This window comes from Oncorhynchus clarkii, chromosome 6 (assembly GCF_045791955.1).
Source record: "Oncorhynchus clarkii lewisi isolate Uvic-CL-2024 chromosome 6, UVic_Ocla_1.0, whole genome shotgun sequence".
Taxonomy (NCBI): Eukaryota; Metazoa; Chordata; class Actinopteri; order Salmoniformes; family Salmonidae; genus Oncorhynchus; species Oncorhynchus clarkii.
The window spans coordinates 21,159,447-21,186,268 of NC_092152.1; the positions used below are offsets into that span (position 1 = coordinate 21,159,447).

General features: G+C 43.5%; 2 protein-coding genes across 7 annotated transcripts in view; both read left to right on the forward strand.

Annotated features, from left to right (window-relative positions):
• Nucleotides 1-254: 254 nt before the first annotated feature.
• On the forward strand, nucleotides 255-11,815 carry LOC139411958 (cilia and flagella associated protein 157). The gene is made up of 9 exons (XM_071158725.1): nucleotides 255-500; nucleotides 902-1,173; nucleotides 2,874-3,027; nucleotides 3,120-3,387; nucleotides 3,549-3,679; nucleotides 4,245-4,395; nucleotides 8,752-8,930; nucleotides 10,402-10,560; nucleotides 10,804-11,815. The coding sequence occupies exons 1-9, from the start codon at nucleotides 346-348 to the stop codon at nucleotides 10,958-10,960; spliced, it is 1,626 nt and encodes a 541-aa protein (XP_071014826.1). The 5' UTR covers nucleotides 255-345; the 3' UTR covers nucleotides 10,961-11,815.
• A 5,217-nt stretch (nucleotides 11,816-17,032) lies between these two features.
• The window catches only part of LOC139410767 (spermatid perinuclear RNA-binding protein-like), a 34,777-nt gene continuing 24,987 nt past the window's right edge, over nucleotides 17,033-26,822 (forward strand). For 2 of the 6 annotated variants that reach the window (XM_071156245.1, XM_071156248.1), the window contains exon 1: nucleotides 17,074-17,208. In XM_071156245.1, coding sequence (XP_071012346.1) covers nucleotides 17,104-17,208 — 105 coding nt within the window. In that variant the 5' untranslated portion in view covers nucleotides 17,074-17,103. Of the gene's footprint in view, nucleotides 17,209-17,412; nucleotides 17,449-22,227; nucleotides 22,387-26,822 lie in introns of all 6 variants that reach the window. The other 4 variants (XM_071156250.1, XM_071156251.1, XM_071156249.1 and 1 more) reach the window with 4 other exon arrangements.

Consider the following 26,822-nt stretch of genomic DNA (forward strand, 5'->3'; position numbering starts at 1 on the left):
TTGTTCCCTGCAACAATATCAGTAGCTGGCCTCAAATATAGGATGAAGCAAAAAACGTTACAACACATATGTTGGTACCACTTTATATAATATTTCTTATGATCTTCAAAAATGAAATACGTTTGTATTCAACGTGTGCCTTGCACAAACGTGTGTGTTTGTATTCAGTGTGGGACTGTCAAAACTCAGATGGACCAAAAAAAAAGTGGGCGGGGTCAAACGAGACTTGGCGCAGACTGACATTCCAATTCAACGGGTCAGCACCTGACGTCATTCTCTTGGTAACAACGTGTGTTGTGGTTGCCGAGTTGTTTAATAGTGCAATCACAACGTTTCATTGCAAATATGCCAAAAAAGAATGGAAAGAAAAGCGGAGATAAATCAACCAAAAAAGAGATCATTGGATTTGGAGACAAAACGTGTTTTGACGACGCATTGTCTGAAGGTGGAAAAGATTTCTACCGGTCGCAGATACGAGACTTGGAGGAACAATTGGAAAAGTGAGAGTTTTCATTGGGTGGTCCGCACAGATCATTTCTATTCATATTTAGGCTCTTTAGGCTCTGATCCTCTGAATAAGAAATAATGCTGCAAGTCAACACGCACTGACACCATCAGATTATTGTTGGAACAATATAACCACATAATGACAAAATAGAACCCATTGTCGTTATGAAAACTGCGGTGCATGTGCGTAAAATTGTCAATCAAACACGAATCAGTTAGGACTAATGCAAATAATTAAAATATGTGTTATTTATAAAATACGGCACATTAACGTTTAAAACAAAATACACCATAATAATATGAAACTAAATCATGAATATGAAACTAAACATTCCAATCAAGTTTCCATGACTGAATCCCACCATCATCCTATTTTCTCACCTCATATTTGCAGATATCAGCACAAATGTGATGAGTTGGAGGTGCAACAGAAGGACTTCTCCTCTCAGTATTTCACCGTTGAGAAGGAGAAGAAAGACATTGTGCTCTACCTGAAGCGCTCGCTGGCCCAGAAGGAGGATGAGCTAACAGACTTGTTGGAGAGACTGGTGGGACTGCAGCAGGCCAAGGATGCTGAGAAGGACTCCTTTGAGCTGCAGCTCAGTCAACTTCGCCAAGAGTTCCAGGAGAACAAGGACAAGTTTACCTCAGAGAACATGGTCCTTGGTAAGATACTAAGAACCTCGACACCATAACATTCCATCCACATGATCCACCACCAGACTTTTATTTAAAACCAGCTCTAAAATGTCTGATCAAACTTTGATCATTTACAGTTGAAGTTGGAAGTTTACATACACCTTAGCCAAATACATTTAAACTCAGTTTTTCACAATTCCTGACATTTAATCCTAGTAAAAAATCCCTGTCCTAGGTCAGTTAGGATCACCACTTTATTTTAAGAATGTGAAATGTCAGAATAATAGTAGAGAGAATGATTTATTTCAGCTTTTATTTCTTTCATCACATTCCCACATTCCAAGTTTACATACACTCAATTAGTATTTGGTAGCATTGCCTTTAAATTGTTTAACTTGGGTCAAACGTTTCGGGTAGCCTTCCACAAGCTTCCCACAATAAGTTGGGTGAATTTTGGCCCATTCCTCCTGACAGAGCTGGTGTAACAGAATCAGGTTTGTAGGCCTCCTTGCTCACACACACTTTTTCAGTTCTGCCCACACATTTTCTATAGGATCAAGGTCAGTGCTTTGTGATGGCCACTCCAATACCTTGACTTTGTTGTCCTTAAGCCATTTTTCTACAACTTTGGAAGTATGCTTGGGGTCATTGTCCATTTGGAAGACCCATTTGCGACCAAGCTTTAACTTCCTGACTGATGTCTTGAGATGTTGCTTCAATATATCCACATAATTTTCCATCCCTCATGATGCCATCTATTTTGTGAAGTGCACCAGTCTCTTCTACAGCAAAGCACCCCCACAACATGATGCTGCCACCCCCGGTGCTTCACCGTTGGGATGTTGTTCTTCGGCTTGCAAGCATCCCCCTTTTTCCTCCGAACATAACGATGGTCATTATGGCCAAACAGTTCTATTTTTGTTTCATTAGACCAGAGGACATTTCTCCAAAAAGTACAATCTTTGTCCCCATGTGCAGTTACAAACTGTAGTCTGGCTTTTTTATGGTGGTTTTAGAGCAGTCGCTTCTTCCTTGCTGAGCGGTCTTTCAGGCATCTTCACATGGTCCTTTGCTGTTGTGCTGGGATGGATTTGCACTTTTCGCATCAAAGTACGTTCATCTCTAGGAGACAGAACGCGTCTTCTTCCTGAGCGGTATGACGGCTGCGTGGTCCCACAGTGTTTATACTTGTGTTCTATTGTTTGTACAGATAAACGTGGTACCTTCAGGTGTTTGGAAATTGCTCCCAAGGATGAACCAGACTTGTGGAGGTCTACAATTTTTTTGTTGTTGATTTTCCCATGATGTCAAGCAAAGAGGCAATGAGTTTGAAGGTTGGCCTTGAAATACATCCACAGGTACACCTGAAATTGACTCAAATTATGTCAATTAGCCTATTATACGCTTCTAAAGCCGTGACATAATTTTCTGGAATTTTCCAAGCTATTTAAAGACACAGTCAACTTAGTGTATGTAAACTTCTGACCTACTGGAATTGTGATAAAGTGAATTATAAGTGAAATAATCTGTCCGTAAACAATTGTTGGAAAAATTACTTGTGTCATGCACAAAGTAGATGTCCTAACCGACTTGCCAAAACTATAGTTTGTTAACAAGGACATTTGTGGAGTGGATTGAAAAACAAGTTTTAATGACTCCAATCTAAGTGTATGTAAACTTCCCACTTCAACTGTAATTGTATTACTCCTATCTCCATCCCCATGCAGCTGGTAAGCTAGCAGCTCTCGAGGAGTTCCGTGTACAAAAGGAGGAGCTGATGGCCCACTTGGAAGGCCTGGAGGAGCAGCTTGGGAAGCAGAGACAGGAGCACCACACAGTCATCTACAGCCTGGAGAGGAAGGCTGTGCTGGACAATGACAGGTCAATGCCATTATGTTAAGAAGCCATTTGTACACTGTATGATCTGGTCATGAGCTCCTGCTCATGCTGTCCTCCCTCCCTGCCCCCTCTAGACTAAAGAAGGAGATGCAGCAGCACGTGGCGGCGGTGGCAGCCGAGTTTCGGCGCGTGTCGGACAGGAAGATGCCAGAGACGACCATGAGGGCCATCCACGAGAATGTGTCTGTGACGGCCCAGCTTAGTCAGCTGTCAGACAAGAGCAAGCAGCTGCTGGAGGAGAACGAGGATCTGAGGGATAAAGAGAAGCATATTCGCAGAGAGATGGAGGTCCTGGAGCCCTTGTTCAACAAGATGACCCGTAAGAGCCTCAGCAACCAGAAGGTACTGGGGAGGGATAAGGGGTGAGAGTGATGATTGTCAGCTTGCATGATTTTGGTGTATCAACAGCTCCACATGATAATGACAGGACCTGTCTGAAGCCTGATTTGATTGCTGACAGGTTACCCTGCTCTTCCTCTCTGCTCCTCTTCTCTTTTCATCAGGTGATCCATCAGCTCACAGAGAAGTGTAAGCAGATGCAGGCTGAGCTGGAGGAGTATGCTAGGGCTCAAGAGGAGCATCAACAACTGCAGAAGGATCATGTTGTACTGCTGGCAGAGATGCATGCCCTAAGGTCTGATGTTTCCATTCAGATTTCAAAAATACTCCAGAGTTCCTGTTTTGTACATCAGGGGTCCACAATTCTGGTCCTGGTAAACCGCAGTGTCTGCTGGTTTTGTTCCTTGTCATTCAGTGACTGTTCTCTGAGCAGTCAGTGTAATTTACTGATCAATGCCTTGGAGAAACCAAAACCAGCAGGACTGCGGCCCTGTACATGATTTAATTAGTATTTTGCCTGGCTAACTGACATTAATGTGTAACAATGATACAGTATATCTTATTCATGTCAGACAAAGAAATAATAATTCATTCAGCCTGTGACTGTGACATTTAAATGTCAGGTGCTCCCCTAGTCAGTTTATTGTTACACGAAGGCCTCAAATGCCAGCGACGAGTGAGAGATATGTTCAATTAACAGTCAAACTAATTCTCACAAAATCTATTGAATTTCAATGGAACTGCATGCATGGAACTTCCTGAAAAGTATGATTTCTGTCTTTTGTATTTTGTTTTTAACCCAATTGATATTGAAGAACTGAATTAGTAATTAACCCCAACCTTCTGGTTTGTTCCTACAGGCAGGTGCAGGCCTCTCTGTTGGAGGAGACAGGGAGGAACTGTGCCGAGGCAAACAGGCTGGGGAGAGCGCTGGAGGAGGAGAGGGACGTGAGAGGACAACTGGAGACCATCCTACAGGCGGCTGCATTCGCCCTGAAACAGGCCCTCATGGTAAAGAAGTGATAGGAATCAAAATCATAGCAGTGTAAACCAAAGGCGGTCGGTGCCGTTTAACACGAGCCTCCTATGTTTTGTATTGAAGTCAATGTACCCAGAGGAGGACTGAAACTAGGTGTTCTCCGGCTACACCATGGTGCTGTCCTACAGAGTGCTGCTGAGGCTACTATAGACCTTCATTACAAAACAGTGTGTTTTAATCAATTATTTGGTGTCATGTGTGACAAGATGGCGGCAGAGAACAAGGCTGACGTTTTACGTATTCCTAACCAGTTGTGGTTTTTTGTTTGTTTCTTAGCGTTGTTTGTAACTTATTTTGTACATAATGTTGCTGCTACCGTCTCTTATGACCGAAAATAACTCCTGGACATTAGAACTGTGATTACTCACCACGGTCTGGCAGAATCCTTTAATTAATTTAACAAGTCCGAGGAGCCCGGCGTGAATGATATACTGCTTTCCCGGGAACGCAATACGAAACATGTCCCAGTCCACGTGGTGGAAGCAGTCTTGGAGTGTGGAGTCAGCTTGGTCGGACCAGCGTTGGACAGACCTCAGCGTGGGAGCCTCTTGTTTTAGTTTCTGTCTGTAGGCAGGGATCAACAAAATTGAGTTGATCCTGTGTTGATCCTCAACAAAGGGGCCCCTCAGGGGTACGTGCTCAGTCTCCTGCTGTACTCCCTGTTCACTCATGACTGCACTGCCAGGCACGACTCCAACACCATCATTAAGTTTGCCGATGACACAACAGTGGTAGGCCTGATCAATGACGAGACAGCCTATAGGGAGGAGGTCAGAGACCTGGCCGTGTGGTGGCAGGACAACAACCTTTCCCTCAACATGATCAAGACAAAGGAGATGATTGTGGACTACAGGAAAAAGAAGACCAAGCACACCCCCATTCTCATCGACGGGGCTGTAGTGGAGCAGGTTGAGAGTGTAACGGTTCTCCTCTTGTGAAGTAAAGGCGGACCAAAGCGCAGCGTGGTGGTTGTTCATTGTATTTATTGACAAACCTATACATGAACAAACTAACGAAAACAAAACAAGAAACGTGAGAACTCAAAACAGCCCTGTCTGGTGCAAAACACAAAAACAGGAACAATCACCCACAAACAAACAGTGAAACCCAGGCTACCTAAGTATGATTCTCAATCAGAGACAACTAATGACACCTGCCTCTGATTGAGAACCATACTAGGCCGAAAACATAGAACTGACCCAAAACATAGAAAAACAAACATAGACTGCCCACCCAACTCACGCCCTGACCATACTAAATAAATACAAAAACAAAGGAAATAGAGGTCAGAACGTGACAGTACCCCCCCCCAAAGGTGCGGACTCCGGCCGCAAAACCTTGACCTATAGGGGAGGGTCTGGGTGGGCGTCTGTCCGCGGTGGCGGCTCTGGCGCGGGACGCGGACCCCACTTCGCCATTGTCTTAGTCCGCCGTATTGTCCGCCTCCGTGGCTTACTCCCCATGCCCACCCCTCTCAATGACCCCACTGGACAGAGGGGCTGCTTGGGACAGAGGGGCAGCTCGGGACAGAGGTGAAGCAGCAGCTCGGGACAGAGGGGCAGCTGCTCGGGACAGAGGGGCAGCTGCTCGGGACAGAGGGGCAGCTGCTCGGGACAGAGGGGCAGCTGCTCGGGACAGAGGGGCAGCTGCTCGGGACAGAGGGGCTCTAGCGGCCCCTGGCTGACTGGCGGCACTGGCGGCCCCTGGCTGACTGGCGGCCCCTGGCTGACTTGCGGCACTGGCGGCCCCTGGTTGACTGGCGGCGCTGGCGCTGGGCTGACTGGCGGCACTGGCGGCCCCTGGTTGACTGGCGGCACTGGCGGCCCCTGGCTGACGGGCGGCACTGGCGGCCCCTGGCTGACGGGCGGCACTGGCGGCCCCTGGCAGACGGGCGGCACTGGCGGCGCTGGGCAGACGGGCGGCACTGGCGGCGTTGGGCAGACGGGCGGCGCTGGCGGCGCTGGGCAGACGGGCGGCGCTGGCGGCGCTGGGCAGACGGGAAGCTCCGGCAGAGGCGCCGGAAAGGCGGGAGCCTCCGGCAGAGGCGCCGGACAGGCGGGAGGCTCCGGCAGAGGCGCCGGACAGACGGGAGACTCCGGCAGCGCTGGAGAGGAGGAAGGCTCTGGTAGCGCCGGAGAGGCGGGAGACTCCGGCAGCGCTGGAGAGGAGGAAGGCTCTGGACGGATGGGCCGGAGAGACAGCCTGGTACGGGGAGCTGCCACCGGAGGGCTGGGGTGTGGAGGTGGTGACGGATAGACCGGGCCGTGCAGGCGCACTGGAGCTCTTGAGCACCGAGCCTGCCCAACCTTACCCGGTTGAATGGTCCCGGTCGCCCTGCCAGTGCGGCGAGGTGGAATAGCCCGCACTGGGCTATGCAGGCGAACCGGGGACACCGTGCGCAAGGCTGGTGCCATGTAAGCCGGCCCAAGGAGACGCACTGGAGACCAGATGCGTAGAGCCGGCTTCATGGCACTTGGCTCGATGCCCACTCTAGCCCGGCCGATACGCGGAGCTGGAATGTACCGCACCGGGCTGTGCACCCGCACTGGGGACACCGTGCGCTCCACAGCATAACACGGTGCCTGCCCGGTCTCTCTAGCCCCCCGGTAACCACAGGAAGTTGGCTCAGGTCTCCTACCTGGCGTAGCCATACTCCCTGTTAGCCCCCCCCCAAGAAATTTTTGGGGCTGACTCCCGGGCTTCCATCCACGACGCCGCGCTGCCTCCTCATACCAGCGCCTCTCCGCTTTCGCCGCCTCCCGTTCTTCCTTGGGGCGGCGATACTCTCCTGGCTGAGCCCAAGGTCCTTTACCGTCTAGTTCGTCCTCCCATGTCCATACCTCCTCGCGCTGCTCCTGCTGCTGCTTTTTCCTTTGCCCATTACCACACCGCTTGGTCCTGTTGTGGTGGGTGATTCTGTAAGGGCGTTCGTCTATAGGAGGAGAAGAAGCGGACCAAAGCGCAGCGTGGTGGTTACTCATGTTCTTTAATTAATGGAAACTGAACGATACATGAAATAACTTAACTCTACAAAACAACAAACGGAACGTGAAAACCTATACAGCCTATCCTGTGACACCAAACACAGTGACAGGAACATTCACCCACCCAACTCACGCCCTGACCATACTAAATAAATACAAAAACAAAGGAAATAGAGGTCAGAACGTGACAGAGAGCTTGAAGGTCCTTGGTGTCCACATCACCAACAAACTAACATGGTCCAAGCACACCAAGACAGTCGTGAGGAGGGCATGACAAAACCTATTCCCCCTCAGGAGACTGAAACAATTTGGCATGGGTCCTCAGATCCTCAAAAGGTTTTACAGCTGCACCATCAAGAGCATCCTGAGTAGCTGCATCACTGCCTGGCATAGAAACTGCTCGGCCTCCGACCGCAAGGCACGACAGATGGTAGTGCGTACGGCCCAGTACATCACCGGGGCCAAGCTTCCTGCCATCCATGACCTCTATACCAGGCGGTGTCAGAGGAAGGCCCTAAAAATTGTCAGACTCCAGCCACCCTAGTCATAGACTGTTCTCTCTGCTACTGCATAGCAAGCGGTACCGGAACGCCAAGTCTAGGTCCAAGAGGCTTCTAAACAGCTTCTGGGTAGCCATTTGATTAGATGTTCATCTGATCAAATGGCTACCCAGACTATTTGCATTGCCCCCCCCCCCCCCCCCCCCCCCCTCTTTTACACCGCTGATACTCTCTGTTGTTATCATCTATGCATAATCCATTTAATAACTCTACCTACATGTACATATTACCTCAACTAACCGGTGCCCCCGCACATTGACTCTGTACCGGTACCCCCCTCTGTATATAGTCTCGCTATTGTTATTTTACTGCTGCTCTTTAATTACTTGTTACTTTTATTTCTTATGATTATTCATATTATTTTTTTAAACTATATTGTTGGTTAGGGGCTCGTAAGTAAGCATTTCCCTGTAAGGTTTACACCTGTTGTATTTGGCGCATGGGACTAATACGATTTGATCTAAAAAGGGCTTAACTTATTTTTTCAATTGAGATTTTTTCTAAAATTCACTGAGGATGGTTCTCCCCTTCCTCCACTGGTGTAAACATTGCATGCGTGTAGATAGTCTTCTATGTATTATAAACTGTTTCCTGAAGCAATTATTGTGTCATTACATTGTAGTTATGAGTCAGAATTTTGTTACTTTAGTTATAAACACGTGTGTAAAATGTTTCCACATTGAGATGAGTAATTAACACTTGTGGTTAGATTTACCTCGCATTTGCTCACCAGTTGGAAATGCGATTAGTAGCACTAACGTAACTCCTTCGCCTATCCTAACAGGAGGTGCCTAAAGAGGAGGACTCTGAGGTGAAGACTCTGGTCCGGAGGAACCAAATGATGCAGAAGCTGTTGGCTGTGTTGGACAGTGCTGCTCTGTTGGGGAAAGGGCCTGCCATGAAGGACTTCATCCCAGAGGGAGACTCCATCCACGAGCTCAAGACCGGCACTGGCCCAGGAAGGTACTGGAGGCTGCCTACGTACTGCCTTCCTCTCATCTAATGCTAGTGTAGCAGATGTGAGCTAGTGCACTAGTAACCATTGTGAGTATTGGAGAAAGCTGTCAATACAGAACTACAGCAACATAATTATTCTATAACAATTACTGTTTATTTTTTTTATGTTGCAAGAGTTAGTACATTGTTGCCATATGGTATGATTATCAAGAAGCTCAAGATTCACTACATGGTCAACATCATCCAACATCACATTCCAAAATAATGGGCATTAATATGGAGTTGGTCCCCACTTTGCTACTATAACAGCCTCCACTCTTCTGGGAAGGCTTTCCACTAGATGTTGGAACATTGCTGCCGGGACTTGCTTCCATTCAGCCACAAGAACATTAGTGAGGTCGGGCACAGATGTTAGGCTCGCAGTCGGCACTCCAATTCATCCCTAAGGTGTTTGATTCGATGGGATTGAGGTCAGGGCTCTGTGCAGGCCAGTCAAGTTTTTGCACACCAATCTCGACAAACCATTTCTGTATGGAGCCCGCTTGTCCACGGGGGCATTGTCATGCTGAAACAGGAAAGGGCCTTCCTCAAACTATTGCCACAAAGCACAGAATAGTCTAGAATGTCATTGTATGATGGCGTTAAGATTTCCCTTCACTGGAACTAAAGGTCCCAAACCATGAAAAACAACCCCATACCATTATTCCTCCTCCCCCAAACTTTACATTTGGCACTATGCATTCGGGTAGGTAGTGTTCTCCTGGCATCTGCCAAACCCAGATTCGTCCATCGGTCTGCCAGATGGTGAAGCGCGATTCATCACTCCAGAGAATGCGTTTCCACTGCTCCAGAGTCCATTGTCGGCGAGCTTTACACCACTCCACCCAACGTTTGTCATTGCACATGGTGATCGTAGGCTTGTGTCCAGCTGCTCGGCTATGGAAACCCATTTCATGAAGCTCCCGACGAACAGTTCTTGTGCTGACGTTGCTTCCAGAGGCAGTTTGGAACTCGGTAGTGAGTGTTGCAACCGAGGACAGACAATTTTAAGCGGTCCGCGCTTCAGCACTCAGCAGTCCTGTTCTGTGAGCTTATGTGGCCTACCACTTCGCGGCTGAGCTGTTGTTGTGCCTAGACATTTCCACTTCACAATAACAGCAGTTAGTGTTGACCAGGGCAGCTCTAGCAGGGCAGAAATTTGTTGAACTGACTTGTTGGAAAGGTGACATCCTATGACGGTACCACATTGAAAGTCACTGAGCTCTTCAGTAAGGCCATGCAACTGCCAATGTTTGTCTATGGAGTTTGCAAGGCATGTGCTTGATTTTATACACCTGTCAGCAACGGTTGTGGCTAAAATAGCCAAATCCACCAATTTTGGAAAAGTATCCACATACTTTTGTATATATAGTGTATTTCTCTAGCTCACTATGTTTCTTAAATGACATGCATACTTGTCTCCTACACCCTCCTCCAGATCATCAGGGCTTCTTGGTCCTCTTCTCAAGGACACCACCCAGCTGTCTCACTTCAAGACAGGAGACCTGGGCCTTGTACCGCGACGGACACACAACTACAACAACATCCTGTCCAAGATGGGACCCCTCTCCAAGAGCACCCGCCTTCAACTGCACAGGTGATTGAGCTGCATTTTATGCTTGCCAAAAATACTCTTAGATTAGGAAATGCAATGTCATCAGTGTATATATTAATACATATTGTAACTTAGTTACAGTAGATCATTGTTTTTATTGTGGGGAATGTTTTTATTTAATTCAATGGTCAGAGGGATATTTTATGTTAAGTGGATTTTTTAAATATAAACATGTAAACCGATTTGTGTCAATGTATTGGTGACCGTAGTGCCTCTGTTTGTCAGGAAAGTCTCACCACCCCAGAAGAGGACCAGCCCATCCAAACCCTCTGGTCCAGAGAGCCTGGCTCCTCCACTCAGGGACCCTCCCAGAGGGAGACTGCTTTCCTCCCACAGGCCCTCTCCAATCAGGGGCAGCGCCGCTGAACCCATCCTCAGATAGGCAGGACTGGGACTGGGATTTAAACCTCTTTTAATGGGACATTTCAACAAAAAATAAATGTTGCTACATGGTTATGCTCACTTTTTGGAATGACATGACTAATTCTGTTTCTTTTCCAACCACTAGGTGGCAGGAGCAACTCTTAGAATTTGTTGTACTGAAGCAGACAAAGACTAGACTATAATTTTATCTCTAGAAATCTAATAAAGGCTCTGTTATTTTGTGTTATGATTTAGGTCAAATTTATTTGGAGACTAAAACCAAACAATAAACATTAGAAATGTATACTCAAAATAATAAAGGTGATACTGTAACAAAGCCAATTGTCCATCTACTAAATCCAGTATGTAGTTCATGAAGTAATAAACAGAGGAAAATACTTTTAAAATGCTGATCTTTATAAGGCTGATTTTACAAGGTTTTCAATGGTTGTTATGAGGACAGAATGTGGGCTGTTGTACTGTACATCTTTTACATTAAGTGAAGTCTGGTGTTTGACATTGTCAAAGTCTCTATAATGCAAATAAACACAAAGTCTATGAGGACATCTGGTTTATCAAATTAAAATGGGCCCATCACTGCATTACCATCTGCCTTTTGAGATGTAAGCTTGTTCATTTATTAGGGTTACATTTTCACTGCACACCATGTACACTATACCTATCAAATCATTTTTAGACCTTCACAAGTTCCAAGGGTGTTAGAAACATATGATCATAGAGAGGATATTCCCCATGGAATATATATTTTAATAATGAGACAATGGCAATCTCACAGACCTTTATTGTAGAGCTGACATGACGTCCTGATTTTATGCATTGACGTATTGATTAAATCCTGATCTTCTTGTTCTCTAAACTCTTTGTCTTTGTATCCCTTTCTGATGGAGGCAACGTTTTTTTTTAAGTGACTCTATGGGACCCCAGGCACAATGGTGCTTGTGTTTCAACAGCAGCAATGTTTACATCTTTGTCATATGAAAGCTCTGTGACTAGATTCATGTGAATAAGGGAATGTGGATGGGGACATTTCTTAGATATCTTTTTGTGAGCTCATTGCAAACATTTTGGGACTACTACCCTGTAAATGTGCAGCTGTATCATATATCTTTTTCATAATTCAACGTGCTTTCATGATGTCTTTACCTGTCAAAGCTAGGTAAAAATATCTCTCCCTAAATTAATCAGTGTCTCATTTGTAGGGACATATAATTTGATGGGTCATGAGAAGACATCACAGGCAGTAACTCTTTTTAATTGGTGTGATTTATCACCTTCCTCTGCAGTAATTCCCAGGTGAACATACCTGTCTTCTCAGCCCTGATAAAATGATTTATTTCTTGGGCCAGTGAGGTTTTGAGAATGTAGATCTTTCCTTGCTGGATCCACACAATGTTTTGTTCCAGGCCGGGCTATCAAAATGGTTCCTGCCTCATTTTGCTGCTTGGAACCACCTCGGTGCAGCTAGAGCTTAAAGGAAAACAAAAGGTTTGTATGAGCTGACCAATGTCCTCTTTTATTTCCCTTCAACAGCAGACAGATGGACCTCTCAGTTCCTTTTAAAAGGCAGTCCGGCTGGATCTGAAATGGCATCCTATTCCCTATGTAGTGCGCCACTTTTGTGCACATAGGGAATAGGTTGTGGGCCTTGGTCAAATGTAGTGCATTAAAAAAGGTAACAGAGTTCCATTTCAGACTCAGAGCTATCAGAAGCTGTTATCACATCACGTTTTGAAGTGTTGCTGCCTTATTTTTAAAACAGATTGGTAAGCTACCCACCGTTAGTCTGGCTGAGACCAAACTCGAAGTCTTCCTGATTACAGTCTGGAAAGGCTCCTCCTATATGTTGTAGGCACAATGCATTGATAATGAAGGGAGCTGTGTTTTTTCTGATTGAGTGAGAAAGACAGGAGAACCATACACCCATATTGACAGCCACACAGCCCATGAGTGCCGCCCCCTTCCAAAACAACTGTTGAATTTTCAAGTCTAAACAATGAGATGTCTCAACCCCAGGAAAAAAAACTGAGAGAACCAATCAAAGCTCAAGACAATTTCTGTGTGAATATTACACCATCAATGCTCTCCTGTCCATACCAGTGTGTAACAGCACTCCCTTGCTGTGTACCATGTGAGTCGCATCAGCCAGGCTAACCCAGTGTAGGATGCACTCAGAAAAAGGCTTACAAACGGGTTCTTCGACTGTTCCCAATAGGAGGACCCTTTGGGTTTCATGTAGAACTCTCTGTAGAAAGGGTTCTACATGAAACCCAAAAGGGTTCTTCAAAGGGTTATCCCATGGGGACAGCCGAATAACCTTTTTAGGTTCTAGATAGCACCTTTTTTCTTAGTGTGGGCATCTATACTGATGCATGAGTGGCAACTGAACTGCAGTCTACTGAGACTGAGGCATTGGCATAGCAATCAAGTACATGGTTATTTTTATACAGTGCTCTCCTGCCATGCTTCAATTATGTATGTGTTCAGTATCGATGATACTTCAATGATGCATGAGTTCAGTACAGGTTTTGATTGAATGGATCAGGGATCTCTCATAGTCTTCACTCCTCATTCATACATTTTTCAATGGCTAGTGCGTTAGGTCAGTGCATGGTGTTTGTAGCATCAGGGTTGTGAGTTCAAAGCTCTCATTGGCCACTTATGCTGAATATATGTATCACTGTCAGTGTTGACAGTACTGTAATTTGCTTTGGATAAAAGTGTCCATAATGATATTATTATCATATTATTGTCAGCTGAACAGCAGTGAGGTGTGTTAGCCATCCATCCTCTTTCTCTCCCTATAGCTGCAGTCATTTCCTCTTGACCTTGAATGCCCATGAATCAGCAGAGTAGTTGTGAACATGCAGCAGCCCATCAATTATTTATACCCAGATCTAATTCAGGACTTCATGTGGTTTTCCTTTGCTTTGGGGCCAGGATCCATCTCTCTTGGGGTTGAGTAAAGTAAAAAGAAACAAATCTGTATGACTGCTCCAGCTTGCTTCAGAGTAAACATGGAGGAAAAAGGGATTTTTTTGGAGGAATGTATTTTATTAGATTTGTTTTTTTTAAATCTCCAATTCACATAAAAATCTGTTTTAAATACTCAAGTTAATTCGAAACACTGAGATGACCTCAATTTACTGGGAACCGCGATATCATTCACATCCCCTCCCTTCCACATCAACATGCTTCCTCCTTCTGTATCACATATTACAGCTCTTAATGTTACATGTAATGTGCTCACTGGCCTGGTAGCATCCCCCCCTCTCCCAATGCAGTTGATGCCCTGTCACCACTCCAGTAGCAATCCCCTGTTGATTTAGCAGACTGCTCTGCTTTGTTCCCTCTCTCTGTCCTGATCCCCTGATAGGAACTCACAGCAGAGGTGAAGGCCAAGCTGCTGTTTAGGTATCTGGGAAGGAAAGACCAGGAGAAATTCTACAGTGGGTTGGATTGAAAAATAAATCAATAGGGTGACAGTGAAGGTGACACTGATAAAGAGAGAATGAGCGAAATGTTTGTGTCAGAGAGAAAAAAGAATGGGGATAGAGAGAGGGAGAGGAAGAGAGCGAGGCAGCAAGAAAGAGAGGCAGCGAGAGAGAGAGGAAGAGAGAGAGAGATAGAGAGAGAGGGGGGGGGAGAGAGAGGGGGAGAGAGGCAGAGGGAGGAATAAAGCTAGGCTAATCTCTAACATCTGGATGGGCTGTTCAGTGTTGTTGTTATTAGTTGTGTCACAGAGTTTCTAAACCCAGAGGCGCAACATCGCGAGACATCCGGGATCGCTTGCGAAGCAGACCAAACAGCAGGCCGGGGTTTGGGGTTTGAGAAGTCAATGAGAGAAGTGACGTCTAGTTCAACGTCTAGTTTTGATTTACATTTGGTTGAGTTGTCAACTAATGTGAATTCAATGTTAAATCAACAAAAGGTTTATGGATGACGTTTTTAAAATCCAATCAGTTTTCCACGTAGATTCAATGAAATGAAGTGGAAACAATGTTGATTCATCCAGTTTTTGCAGTGATTTTTCTCAAAATCTAAAAGCACAACCAAGATTCAAACCAATGTCTTAAGTATAGAGTAAAAATAACTTGATGCTGGATAATGAACAATGCCGAAATAGCCAAAACAAACTTCCAGAAGTAATCAAGGCACTCTCATGTACTGAATATTCTTCTTTCTTCAGTTTTAAAGCTAATTTTCTTGCAATTCTATACATTTTGCAATGTGTCTAATGTGTATTCATGTGATATGGGCTAAAAAACCTACCTAAAAAATGCTAGCTGACGAGCTAGTTGATCTGGACATTTCTGACAAGTTATGAATAGCTTTCTAAGGTGTGGAACGACTGACATGAAAAGACGAAAACTGATGATGCACTACCCAATTTCGAAATTGCACTTTGTGCATTCTACTCTTACAACTTTCAAGAGTAAGTTGAAAGCCGTTATGAGTTCACCCCTGCCGACCCGAACACCCCCTAGCCCCTAGTGCAGGCGATTGCCGACTGACTGTTCTACAAATCACCTTGCATCCTAAATAACCCCTCAATAATATTTGTAAATCAGTCAATTTACCCATGATATATCACCCTTTTGATGATCTCGAACATGGCCAATGACATCACATGATTAGTTGGACTAGACACACGTTTCATACCTGTTTATACCTGAGTTTTAATTTATCTTTTGATATAGGAATATGTCATGTAAATTAACTACATACAGACAATAATTTTAAGCTACGATAAAGCCAGACAGTATCAGCCAGGTGTGTCTGCAGAAACACTCGGTGCTGGTGTGTGAACTCACACACTACAGGATAAGATGAAACACATTGCACTTCTATATACTTTCTTTTTCACCTCATTTTGTAAGTGTTGAAAATAGCTGTTCCTTGTCTACTATCCTACAGAACACCCAGATGGTCGTATACGGTTCCTATAATTGCAGTGTTTAGCATTGAAAGATTCAATCATAGGAGTTATTATTTTTCGGACATCGTTGTATCCACGCCACATTCCATAACCTGTAGATATGAAGGTCTGATGTGACTTGATTAATACCAGAGACACAACTACCTGGGTATCTAAGCACTGCAGTGTGTCCTGTCTATACGCATTGTCAAACCCCTGCATGTTTGCTGATCTTGCTCTGCAGTGCAATGGCTGTCTCACCTTGAGGTACACCTGCTGCTGTCTGACGCAGGTTGAGAACACTCCCTCCAGCCGAGCCTTCTGCTGATGGAGCTGAACCACAAGCAATCTCACAGCCTGAAACGAGACCGTTCTATAGCACAGTACAGTACTATCATATGAAACAAGATACTATTATAATATGACAATTGAAAACCATAACGTCTAGCACAGTGAATCAAACAGTCATGGGCATTCAGTGTATGAATGATCCGACACTGGAGATCAAGCAAAGAGCAAACTATTGATCTTGATGATATTGCAGGCTAAGAGTCAACATCACCAATGCCTGTGTGTGTGTGTGTCTGTGTGTTTGGAGGTGATGCACACAGGACTTAAATTATCAGCTGTCAGAGTGAGGCCAATAACTCATTCTCATAATCAGAGTGTATGTGAAAGGAGTGTGCAAGAGACTCTCAGCTGAAACTATATACTAATGGATGTTATTTAACAAACTGTATAATTATGCATGTAACATGTCTATTATATCCACCCCTGACATTTTCCTACCATTGAGGTTTGACATTATGTCCTGGTCTTATTATGCAGGGGTGGATGTAATTATTGTGCTGATTGACTTTGATTTTAAGTAACACTGGTTAATTCCATGCCGTTTCTATAGGCCTAGCCAATGTTTTATTGGCTTGTTCGAGGTTGTGAATAATTCACACTGTGAAATGTTGGGACAAAAAGCAAGCACCCACTACTTATTTTCAGTCATATTCATTCTCACACAATCATATAAGCCTAGTCCAATTCTCCAAGGCATAATTTGCTTACCAAATGCAGCCATATGTCTTGCGTTTTAGCGCTGAACAACCATAACGCGCGTGCGCAAATATTCCGCTCTTCGTTGCTGCCACGGTCAGTGAGTGCGCCTGACACGGTTGTGACCAAGAAACAAGCGTGTGCTGTCGGGTGCTGAATCCACGCTGTCCCAAACCGAGATGAAAACGGAGTTGGTTGCGCAAACACGAAGTCCTACCAGTAAAAAGCTACCATTGAAATATTTGGGATGTGTTGCCTTGGTTTGGTTCAAGAACTGTAACTATGTAAGTATTTACTCAATGCCAAATTTTGCTTGAAATAGCGCAGGCAAGGATGCATATCCTGCTGCACTGTTGGTCAGCGGTGCTGCTAGCAACTTAAAACAAGGCAGCATGCAAATTCCGAACGTTCTCTGAACATGATAGGTGGCGACTTGTTATTTCCCCCTTTATATGACATGCACTCTTCTGGATGTTTTTATTTTCCAGTGACTTTCAGTGATCTAATCATTGATGTCTGTCAAGGTAGGAAGCCATGCCATTTGGCTAGCTAGTTAACGTAATTTCACAATTCAAAAGGATTGTCAGAAACCAATTGAAAAGTGGACGAAATTAACTTATGTTGGTTCGAGTTTTTGTATATTTATATTTTCACTTGCGGTTGTTTGATGTATAAGTACACCTGTCATATCATGCTACTTATCTCAATTTACTCCTGAAAGTTGTAATAGTAGAATGCACAAGGTACACTTTCTTCTTGTCATTGCAGACCTTAGAGAGCTATTTATAACTTGTCAGAAATGTACAGATCAACTTGCCCATGTGTGCAAAATAAATGTTGCTCTGTTTTTTTTGTCCATAGATGTTGCTGTAATGTTTGTCCCTCAAATAACACATGAACACACATAAGACATGGCAAAACGGCAACATGTTATCTGCACCCAATGACAAAATGTGTAGAATTGCATGAAATGAGCTTTAAACCTGCAAAATGTTCTCTCTGCCAACAAGATGAGTGAACAGTTTTTGTCATGAACAGTGCTTGTGCCCATTGAAATAGAAGTGGTGTGTGTGTGCAAACGGGGGGGGGGGGGTGCGGAATGTTCCCCAATGCTGGAAGGGGGCCCTGAGTGAAAAAGTTTGGGAACCCCTGCTGTACAAGACTGTAGACTTGGGCGATATGGATGAATTTTTTTATTTTATTTTTAAATGACCCTTTTAAACCACTGCTACTACAAGTTTGGTTGTAGCCATTAACAATCACCATTATTAGTAAACCTAAGGAACGATATCAGCAAAATGCCTGCGATAAGTGTTTGTTATGGTCGGTGTCGATAATGTTTTATCGTCCCAGCTTTACTGCAGAGTAAGCAGCAGAGTGCACAGACTGTAGCAGGTACTGGTCCTTGCCTATAGAATGGAAACGGTAACCTGAGCCTAATTTCCTCAGGCTCCCTGGCCCAGTCAAGCTAAACTAAACGGGCATGGAGTGCACGGCTTGTAAATGAGAAGTGTGTGAGTGACATTTCGTTTTGCAATTATTGTTATGCGTCTTGTTTATACAGAGTACACCACTGTTTTCTCAACCACACGTCTAACAGTGAGGCTACTGTCAACAGTGCCAAGGTGGTGGTGGTGATGCAGTTTTTGCTTGCCAGTTTTTTTGGGTGTTACTTTTTCAGTAATAGGAGAAGCCATACTATAACCAGCAGATATGTCATTGAAGAGCAGGATAGAAAGGTTGAAAGGAAGAGTCCAGTAATGGACACCTCGGACTCGTAATATGACCACTTTGAAATTGATTAATTGCATTCCATTGATCAATGGTACATCTACAATGACCACTAAACCATCTCAATGATCCTGTTTTATCTTCAATCCTTTTCGTAATACATGATGGGTTGTCTGTTTGTGGGTGTGCATAGTTATACATTTTGAAAGCACCCAAATTCCCTGCTATCAACATATTCCAGTGTTCCATGCCCAAGGCTCCGCTGCTCAGAAGGGGATGTTTTGGAATTCAGTCGCTTCATAGCCTAACTGTTAAACTGAAACCATATCTGCCTCAACTAAGTGTTGGCAGTCATCAAGGCCTAATGGATGGAATGTTCTCTCTCTGACTTGATGGGTAAGATGTCTTAAGATATTATTGCTGAATTGCTGTTTTTTTAATCTCCTCTTACACACGTGTGCGCACACACAATCTTTGAAGATTATTGTTGGCTTATTGCTGGGTGGCTGAATCCCAGACATCAAAGACAGTATCCCATAATGACTAATAAAATGCTGATCACCAGAGGTGTGCTCTTATAGACATGACGCCCCCCCCTTTCTACTTTCCACACACAGGGAGGAGGATGCCTGAAACAAGTGTATATGGTGTGGAATAGCGAAGTCTTACTTAGAACACTCATTTGGCCTTGTCTGAAATATGTGCTTTACCCAACGAGACGGCAGAATTGAATGATCTCGGGGCTTCTTTCTTCCTCAACTATTTAATGTGCTATGAAAAATGAAAACAGTTTGAGTGTGTGTGGGCAGATTATTCTCTACTGCACCTGTAAGAGGTTTGCAATGCATTATCATGCTCAGGTTGTAGCTACACTACTAGCCAGTAGCCACATTGTTGACCAAATTCCCAAATTAAGTTCCATATAAAGGCTGGAACTCGATTTGCCTCTTGTTACTGTCACAATGGTAGGCCTGGTTTGGAGCAGGTGTGTGAATAAATAGGCCTACCTGAGGTGATGTCAAACCTCAGATAAACACCAGCTAGTTACTCCTCGACAGACTCTTTCCTTTGTTATCCTCACATGTCTTCTTCAGCACTTTAATGTACTGCTCATGAAGTCTGCCTCTAACTGTTTTCAGCATCACTGATAGAGGCTTTTTTACTGACTGTTTTACTGGCACTGAAATATTCATGCCAGAGTTTTTGAACAGGCACAACGTTCTCCTCTTTCACTGTGTTTTGAACAAGCACCAAGAGGCTCTCCTCTTTCTGACGCATTTAGCTCTCCCTTCAGCTCTCCCATGGAGGACTTTCTAGGTCCCTTGGGGTAGTCACTGACTTGCTGGTTGCTGCAGGCTAGTCAGTTGAAGGTTTGGTAGTGGTGGTGACAGTGGTTGAGTCTTTTACCTCGACACCAGTTAAGTGGTAAAGCTATGTGAGCAGTGGTTTAAACTTTAGACACGCACACGTAATCCAGAGTTGTTGTAAAGATATCCCCCCCAAGGTTGGCCTGCTGCTTGTCCAATGGACTTGGTGGATAATAGTCTCACGGATGGTGAATCTGAAGCTCTGAATCTGAAGCTCTGAATTGGCTTCTATCTCGAGGTCTACAAGCCTATATGTAAGCTGTCCTGATTGTGTCCACTTGATCTGCATGAAAGTTGTGTTTTGGGCACAGATTCATCTATGGTAGTCTCTCCGCCTTGTCCATTTTGGCCTACTTGCACCGTTTGCTGCCTGTTTGCTCTCTATCCTCCCCAGTACCGCCAATGTGGCTCTGTCTGATGAGGTGTAGTGGATGGGACTGTGATTGCTGCTGTTCAGTGCTCACTCATGCATGGGAACATGATGTTTCCATTACCTGGGAAATAGACAATGATAGCTCTCAGGTCAGGACAGGGGTACTCTGCTGCAGCTCCTATAGACTCATAGACCCAAACCCAACCTGTGTGAATAGGAAATCAGCTAGGCCTGAAACGAGGACACGAGCGCGCGCACACGAACATGCATACACACGCCCTTTCTGAGCTGCTTTTAGGAACAGACTTTGATAAGAGCATTGTACGTGTGCTGTAGGCATACAGCACATCGCACTGTTTTCTCATAGATCCATTAATGTATTAACGAAGGCATAATCCTAAATATAAAATGTGTTTTCCTTTTAAGCCGGACATTTCATAACAGATGCAGTTCTTTGTGCAGTCCCCATCAGGGATGTGTTGCCCAGTCTGACACAGCGGGACTCTATAAATACGCTTTTGAGAACAGATGAAACAGTTGAGGGAACCACAACATCTTCTAGGCCAGTTGTTTCATTCAAATGAACATGCAAGTTAAGTTACATTACTATAAGAATAGACAAAACTGTCCTCATGTAGCCTGTAAGTGAGTGGACTGGAGAGTCCTTGGGCAGATGGTTTGGCCTTTTGAGAAGGAGACCTCCTGTGTCACTATCAAGACACTTTAGACTACTTTATCAATCCCGTTGAATAAGAGCAGTTGTTAGCGAACCAAAATGGAGAGCTCTATGCCTTGCCCGCTGCTCAAATTGTGTACCACTTAGCCTAATCTGTTTTTTTTTTTAAAGCAGCCAGCTGTGCCTCTGTTACATAAGGGCCAATTTCACAGACAGATTAAAGCTTCCCCCCTGGACTAAATTGCACTAAGTTACTTGGTTGGTTTCAGGAACATGGATTAGGACTTTGTGTACTCTTAAGTCCCGGAATTTGACTCGTCCGCTAGTGCATATTTGACACTTAAATATATATATGTTTTGTCCAGTTATTTATGATCTGACTCCAGGACTGTGGGATCCAAGGTTAGTTATGGAATTGGCGTAAGTCATAACTTTGAAATCATGTTAACAATGTGATTTACTAAGTGAGAAGTTAACATTGTCATACATCAAATGTTGAGCGACGCACCATTTGAAGTGGATAGCTATAGGCTAAATAGGCCTTATTCAGTGAGCGCTCATCTGTCCTGGCCAGTAACATGGTGCAGACAGAATGTCATTTGGAAGAAGTCCTCTGCCAACATAAAATCCCAGCTCCATAAAGTCTACTGCAGTGAAAATGACCTAAATAAACACAACCCCAAAATAAACCTCCCTGGGTTCACATAACCTTCCCCAAATAGAGGACAGGAAGGGGAAGTGCAGACAAACCACTTCTCTAAAAGTTGGAAATGAGGCTACCTGAGCAGTGCCATCCTGGGTTTTAGATTTCAAGATCCTACACCGTTTGCTATCCTGGATCGGAGTACCCCTCTGACGATTTGTAAAACGCAAACACATTCTAACTGTTCTGATTGGTCCCAGAAACCGATGGATTGTGCCAGAGCCAGAACACACGTGGGTAAAGAGCCGTTTTGAAAATTTGGCATTGGGTAGAGATTATCTAATCGCTAATGACTTTTTTTTTTGTACAATACTCCTCATTTTGACATCACAACAACTAACTTCAGTGATTGCAGTCTCAGACTGAAGTATGTAGCAAACAACACAGCAGTGGAAGAATTCCATTTGTCGTCAGGCAATACAGTGTGCTAATGCCTATCATTGTATCCCACAGCTTTTTCCACAGCTGTGCTGATTTACCTGTATCTCGAGCTAGCTGAAGGGTCAGAGTTGACTGCATGAGGAGGCAGAGTTAAGGGAACCTGGTCCTGACCTGGACCCCAACCAGTCACACTTCTAGACCAGAGGTCTGTGGTCCTCTCCTCTAGAGATGGTGAGTGTTCTGTGTGTGTCTGAGGAGGCTGGTGGGAGGAGCTATAGGTGGACAACTCATAATGGCTGGAATGGATTCAATTGAATGGTACCAAACACATGGAAACAACGTGTTTGACTCCGTTCCATTGAATCCATTCCAGCCATTACAATGTGTCCGTCCTCCTATAGCTCCTACCATCAGCCTCTGGTGTGCCTGTCTGAGTGTGAGGATGTCTGTCTGAGGTGGCTATCTTTGTCTGTGGCTATAATGTATTTTGGGTGTGACGGTCTGTGTGTATGTTTCTGTATGTCAGTTCTTACATAAAGACAGGTTGTTTGAGAGGAGAGAGAAAGAGTCAGAGGTGATGTGTAATGTATTTGTTTTGGTTGTTGATGTGCACCCCTCTCTCTGATGTAGAGGTGTGGTTTTCCCTGCAGTGTTAATTTCACTTTAATGAAATTTAACGAGGCGATAATTCCACGTGAGACTAATGGACATTCAAGTAGACATGAAACTCTCATCTGTTTTGTCCAATCATAAGCATGCATCCCTGTGCAGAATATATCATGCAATCCTCTCATTGACTGATAACATCTTTCTGTTTCACAGGGTTTTTGCGTTGATCCGGCTCTCCCACACGCACACAGCTCCCGGACACTTCGGTCTCGGTCTCTTTTGAACTGATTCTTTTGAATTGCCTGCACAGTCAGGACAGTTCAATTGTAACAAACTAACCTCAATTAGAAACGATCATTTATTGGAATGTCTTTGCTTTCATATATGCCACTTTTGCTCTGATCACATCAAAGCTCTATTTTGCCATGTGCGCTGTCATTTATCTGCGTGTTGCCTTTTCTGATTGGAAAAACAAATGTTTTTCGCTGAAATATTAGGAGTACAGTAATACTTCTGGCTTTGTTGGAAGGCTCATATTCTCCCCTTTAAAAGGAAATCAATGTTATTTACACCCCTCCGACAGTTATTATGTAGAGAAAATCAGAGCTAAATCCTATAGCCTGTGGTTAATTTTGGCTGGCATTGGTTACAATGTTGTCAGTTAAGGAATATGAGGCAATAATAGGCTGAGTGTGCACATGATGCAAGTAAGAGGTAAATCTAAATTGTTTAATGGGGAAAAAAATGCACTGACTCAAACTAGATGGTAAATAACTAAAACAAAGAATGAAATTACTGAAGTGACTAAGACCAAAGTATATTTTAAGACTTAAACTAAGAATAAAACTGAATCTAAAATAGCTGCTAAAAGTATCCCTTTACACCTTTGAAAATGTGAGATTTGGGTACTGATAAGCTCCTCAATAGTAACGCATTAGCTGTACAGGAATATTATATAAATGACGTCAGCGCTCAGGCTGTGCTCTTCACAGCTCTGTATGGGTTTTGACTGACAGCCGTTCTGAAATTGAGCACCACACACGATATAAAGTTGCCCCCATCTCTCCCGCTAATTTGGCAACTTTTGCAAAACAAATTGTCTGAGTGAGGAAAATGCTATAAATTTAAGAGGGCTTGATATATTTTGAAAGATGATACGTTGAGGATTATAATAAATACCTGCTTTGATGTCATACAGGGCCTTCAGAAAGTTTTCATATCCCTTGACCTATTCCACATTTTGTTACAGCCTGAATTCAAAATCAATTATATTTATTTTTCTTCTTATCAATCTACACTCAATACCCCATAACAACAAAGTGGGAAAAAAAATGTGGGACATTTTGGCAAATGTATTAAATGAAATACAGAAATATCTCATTTACATAAGTATTCACACCCCTGAGTCACTACATGTTAGAATCAATCTTTCTAAGTAAGTCCCTTTAAGAGCTTTCCACATCTGCATTGTGCAACATTTGCCCATTTTATTATTTTCAAAATTCTTCAATCTCTCTCATTTGGTTGTTGATCATTGCTAGATAACCATGCTCCATCCCCAGTCCTGATTACAAGCAAACCCATAACATGACAGTCACCACTATGGTTGAAAATATGAGGAGTGGTACTTAGTAATGTGTTGTATTGGAATTACTCCAAACATGACACCTTTGTATTCAGGACAAAAAAGTGAATTTGCTTTGCCACACGTTTTGCATTATTACTTTAGTTCCTTGATGCATGTTTTGAAATATATTTGTTTTATTCTGTATGCGTTTCCTTTTCACTCTGTCAATTAGGTTAGCATTGTGGAGTAACTACAATGTTGATCCATTCTCAGTTTTTTCCTATCACAGCTATTTAAACTTGAACTGTTTTAAAGTCCCCATTGGCCTCATGGTGAAATAAATCTCTGATCGGTTTCCTTCCTCTCCGGCAACTCAGCAACTGAGTTATGAAGGAAGCCTGTATCTTTGTAGTGACTGGATGTATTGATACAGGATCCATAGTGTAATTAATTACTTCACGCTCTGAGGTATTCAATGTCTGCTTGTCAATTTTTTCCCATCTACCAATAGGTGCCCTTTGCGAGGCATTGGAAAACCTCACTCTTTTTTGTGGTTGAATCTGTGTTTGAAATTCAGTGGTTGACTGAGGGACCTTACAGATAGATAATTGTATGTGTGGGGTACAGAGATGATGTAGTCATTCAAAAATCATGCCAAATATTATTATTGCACACACAGTGAGTCCATTCAACTTATTATTTGACTTGTTAAGCACATTTTTTCTCCTGAACTTATTTATGCTTGCCATAACAAACGGTTGAATACTTATTCACTCAAGACTTTTCAGCTTTCCATTTTTTATTAATTTGCAAAAATTTCGCAAAATGTAATTCCTCTAACATTGTGGGGTATTGTGTGTGTAGGCCATTGATATAAAAAAGAAGCAATTTATTCCATGTTAAATTCAGGCTGTAACACAACAAAATGTGGAAAATGTCAAGGGGTGTGAATACTTTCTGAAGCAAGCCAGAGAGTCCAAATGTGCACTTCAGATTTCCATATAAAACTCATGTCATATACAGTGTCAACGTTTATGTTCACTATGTTTGATCATCTTGTACAGTTATAAGATGACATGGCGCCACACCTTGGGTTGTTCTGAATACAATGTTTTGTCTATTGTGAAGAAACCTTGCCACAGAAAACACACACCTGAATGCACTTATGACTCCTTTCTATTTGCACCAGAATTACAATCTGTTAGTCAGAATTGCCTTGTTAAAGTCTAACACAGTAAGATATTATAACTTCGCTGATCAGAACAAGCTTTCAAATGATGCCCACCTGACCCAGATTGCGATTTATAATGGGCCATTTTTGGATTGCTTTAACAACAGTAATTGTGTAATTACGGGGATGTAGGGTTCTGTTCCAAACAAAACAACTAAAAGTATGCTTGCTCTAGTTCCTCAACGGCACAGCTAGGAGAGCTCAAAAAAAGTTGAAGACTCTTCTTTGAGTCATAAATGTGCATTGCAATTACATAGGAACTGTGCACACTTTAGAGAGGTGTGGCCACTTGGAGACACCAGTTAGTCTTCTTACTCAGTTTTTTGTTGTTGTCTTATGTTACACCTACAGTACCCCACATTTTCCAGGAATATTCTCATCTTACTTAGGGATGTGCATCTTTCCCTTTCAAGATAATTCGTTACATGGACTCTGATACGATAAAGAAACTATACGTTGTAGTTTGAAACAATTCGGGGGGTGGGGGGCAGCAATATGTCATCTGTTTTTTGTCCCCCCACTTTGGTTCTGAATTTACTAGCACCCACTAATTAACTTGTAATTTTTGCAGATTAAGTGTTTGGGCTAGTAATGTATCCATTTTTATTGTTTACAAATTAGTTATGACATAGCCAATGAAAAATATATATTCACACAGTGCATTTGGAAAGCATTTCCACATTTTGTTACGTTACAGCCTTATTCTACAATGGATAGTGTTTTAAAGTCTTCATAAATATACACACTGCCCCATAATGACATAGCTAAAACTGATTTTTAGAAAATGTTGCAAATGTTAAAAAATATATAAAAAATAAAAAACCGGATACCTTATTTACATAAGTATTCAGACACTTTGCTATGAGACTTGAAATTGAGCTCAGGTGCATCCTGTTTCCACTGATCATCCTTGATCTTTCAACAACTTGATTGGACTCCACCTGTGGTAAATTCAATTGGTTGGACATGATTTGGAAAGGAGCACACACCTGTCTATATAAGGTGTCACAGTTGACAGTGCATGTCAGAGCAAAAACCAAGCCATGAGGTTGAAGGAATTGTCCGTAGAGCTCTGAGACAGGATTGTGTTGAGGCACAGATCTGGGGAAGGGTACCAAAAAATGTCTGCAGCATTGAAGGTCCCCAAAAACAGTAGCTTCTATCATTCTTAAATGGAAGAACTTTGGAAGCACCAAGACTCTTTCTAGAGCTGGCCGCCCTGCCAAACTGAGCAATTGGGAGATAAGGGCCTTAGTCAAG

What these genes read in the sequence shown, in the direction of transcription:
- LOC139411958 (XM_071158725.1), top strand. Translation starts at nt 346, where the DNA reads ATGCCAAAAAAGAATGGAAAGAAAAGCGGAGATAAATCAACCAAAAAA. An exon ending in GCAGAGATGCATGCCCTAAG is followed by an intron (nt 3,680 to 4,244) that starts GTCTGATGTTTC and finishes TTGTTCCTACAG; the next exon opens with GCAGGTGCAGGCCTCTCTGT. An exon ending in ACCCGCCTTCAACTGCACAG is followed by an intron (nt 10,561 to 10,803) that starts GTGATTGAGCTG and finishes TCTGTTTGTCAG; the next exon opens with GAAAGTCTCACCACCCCAGA.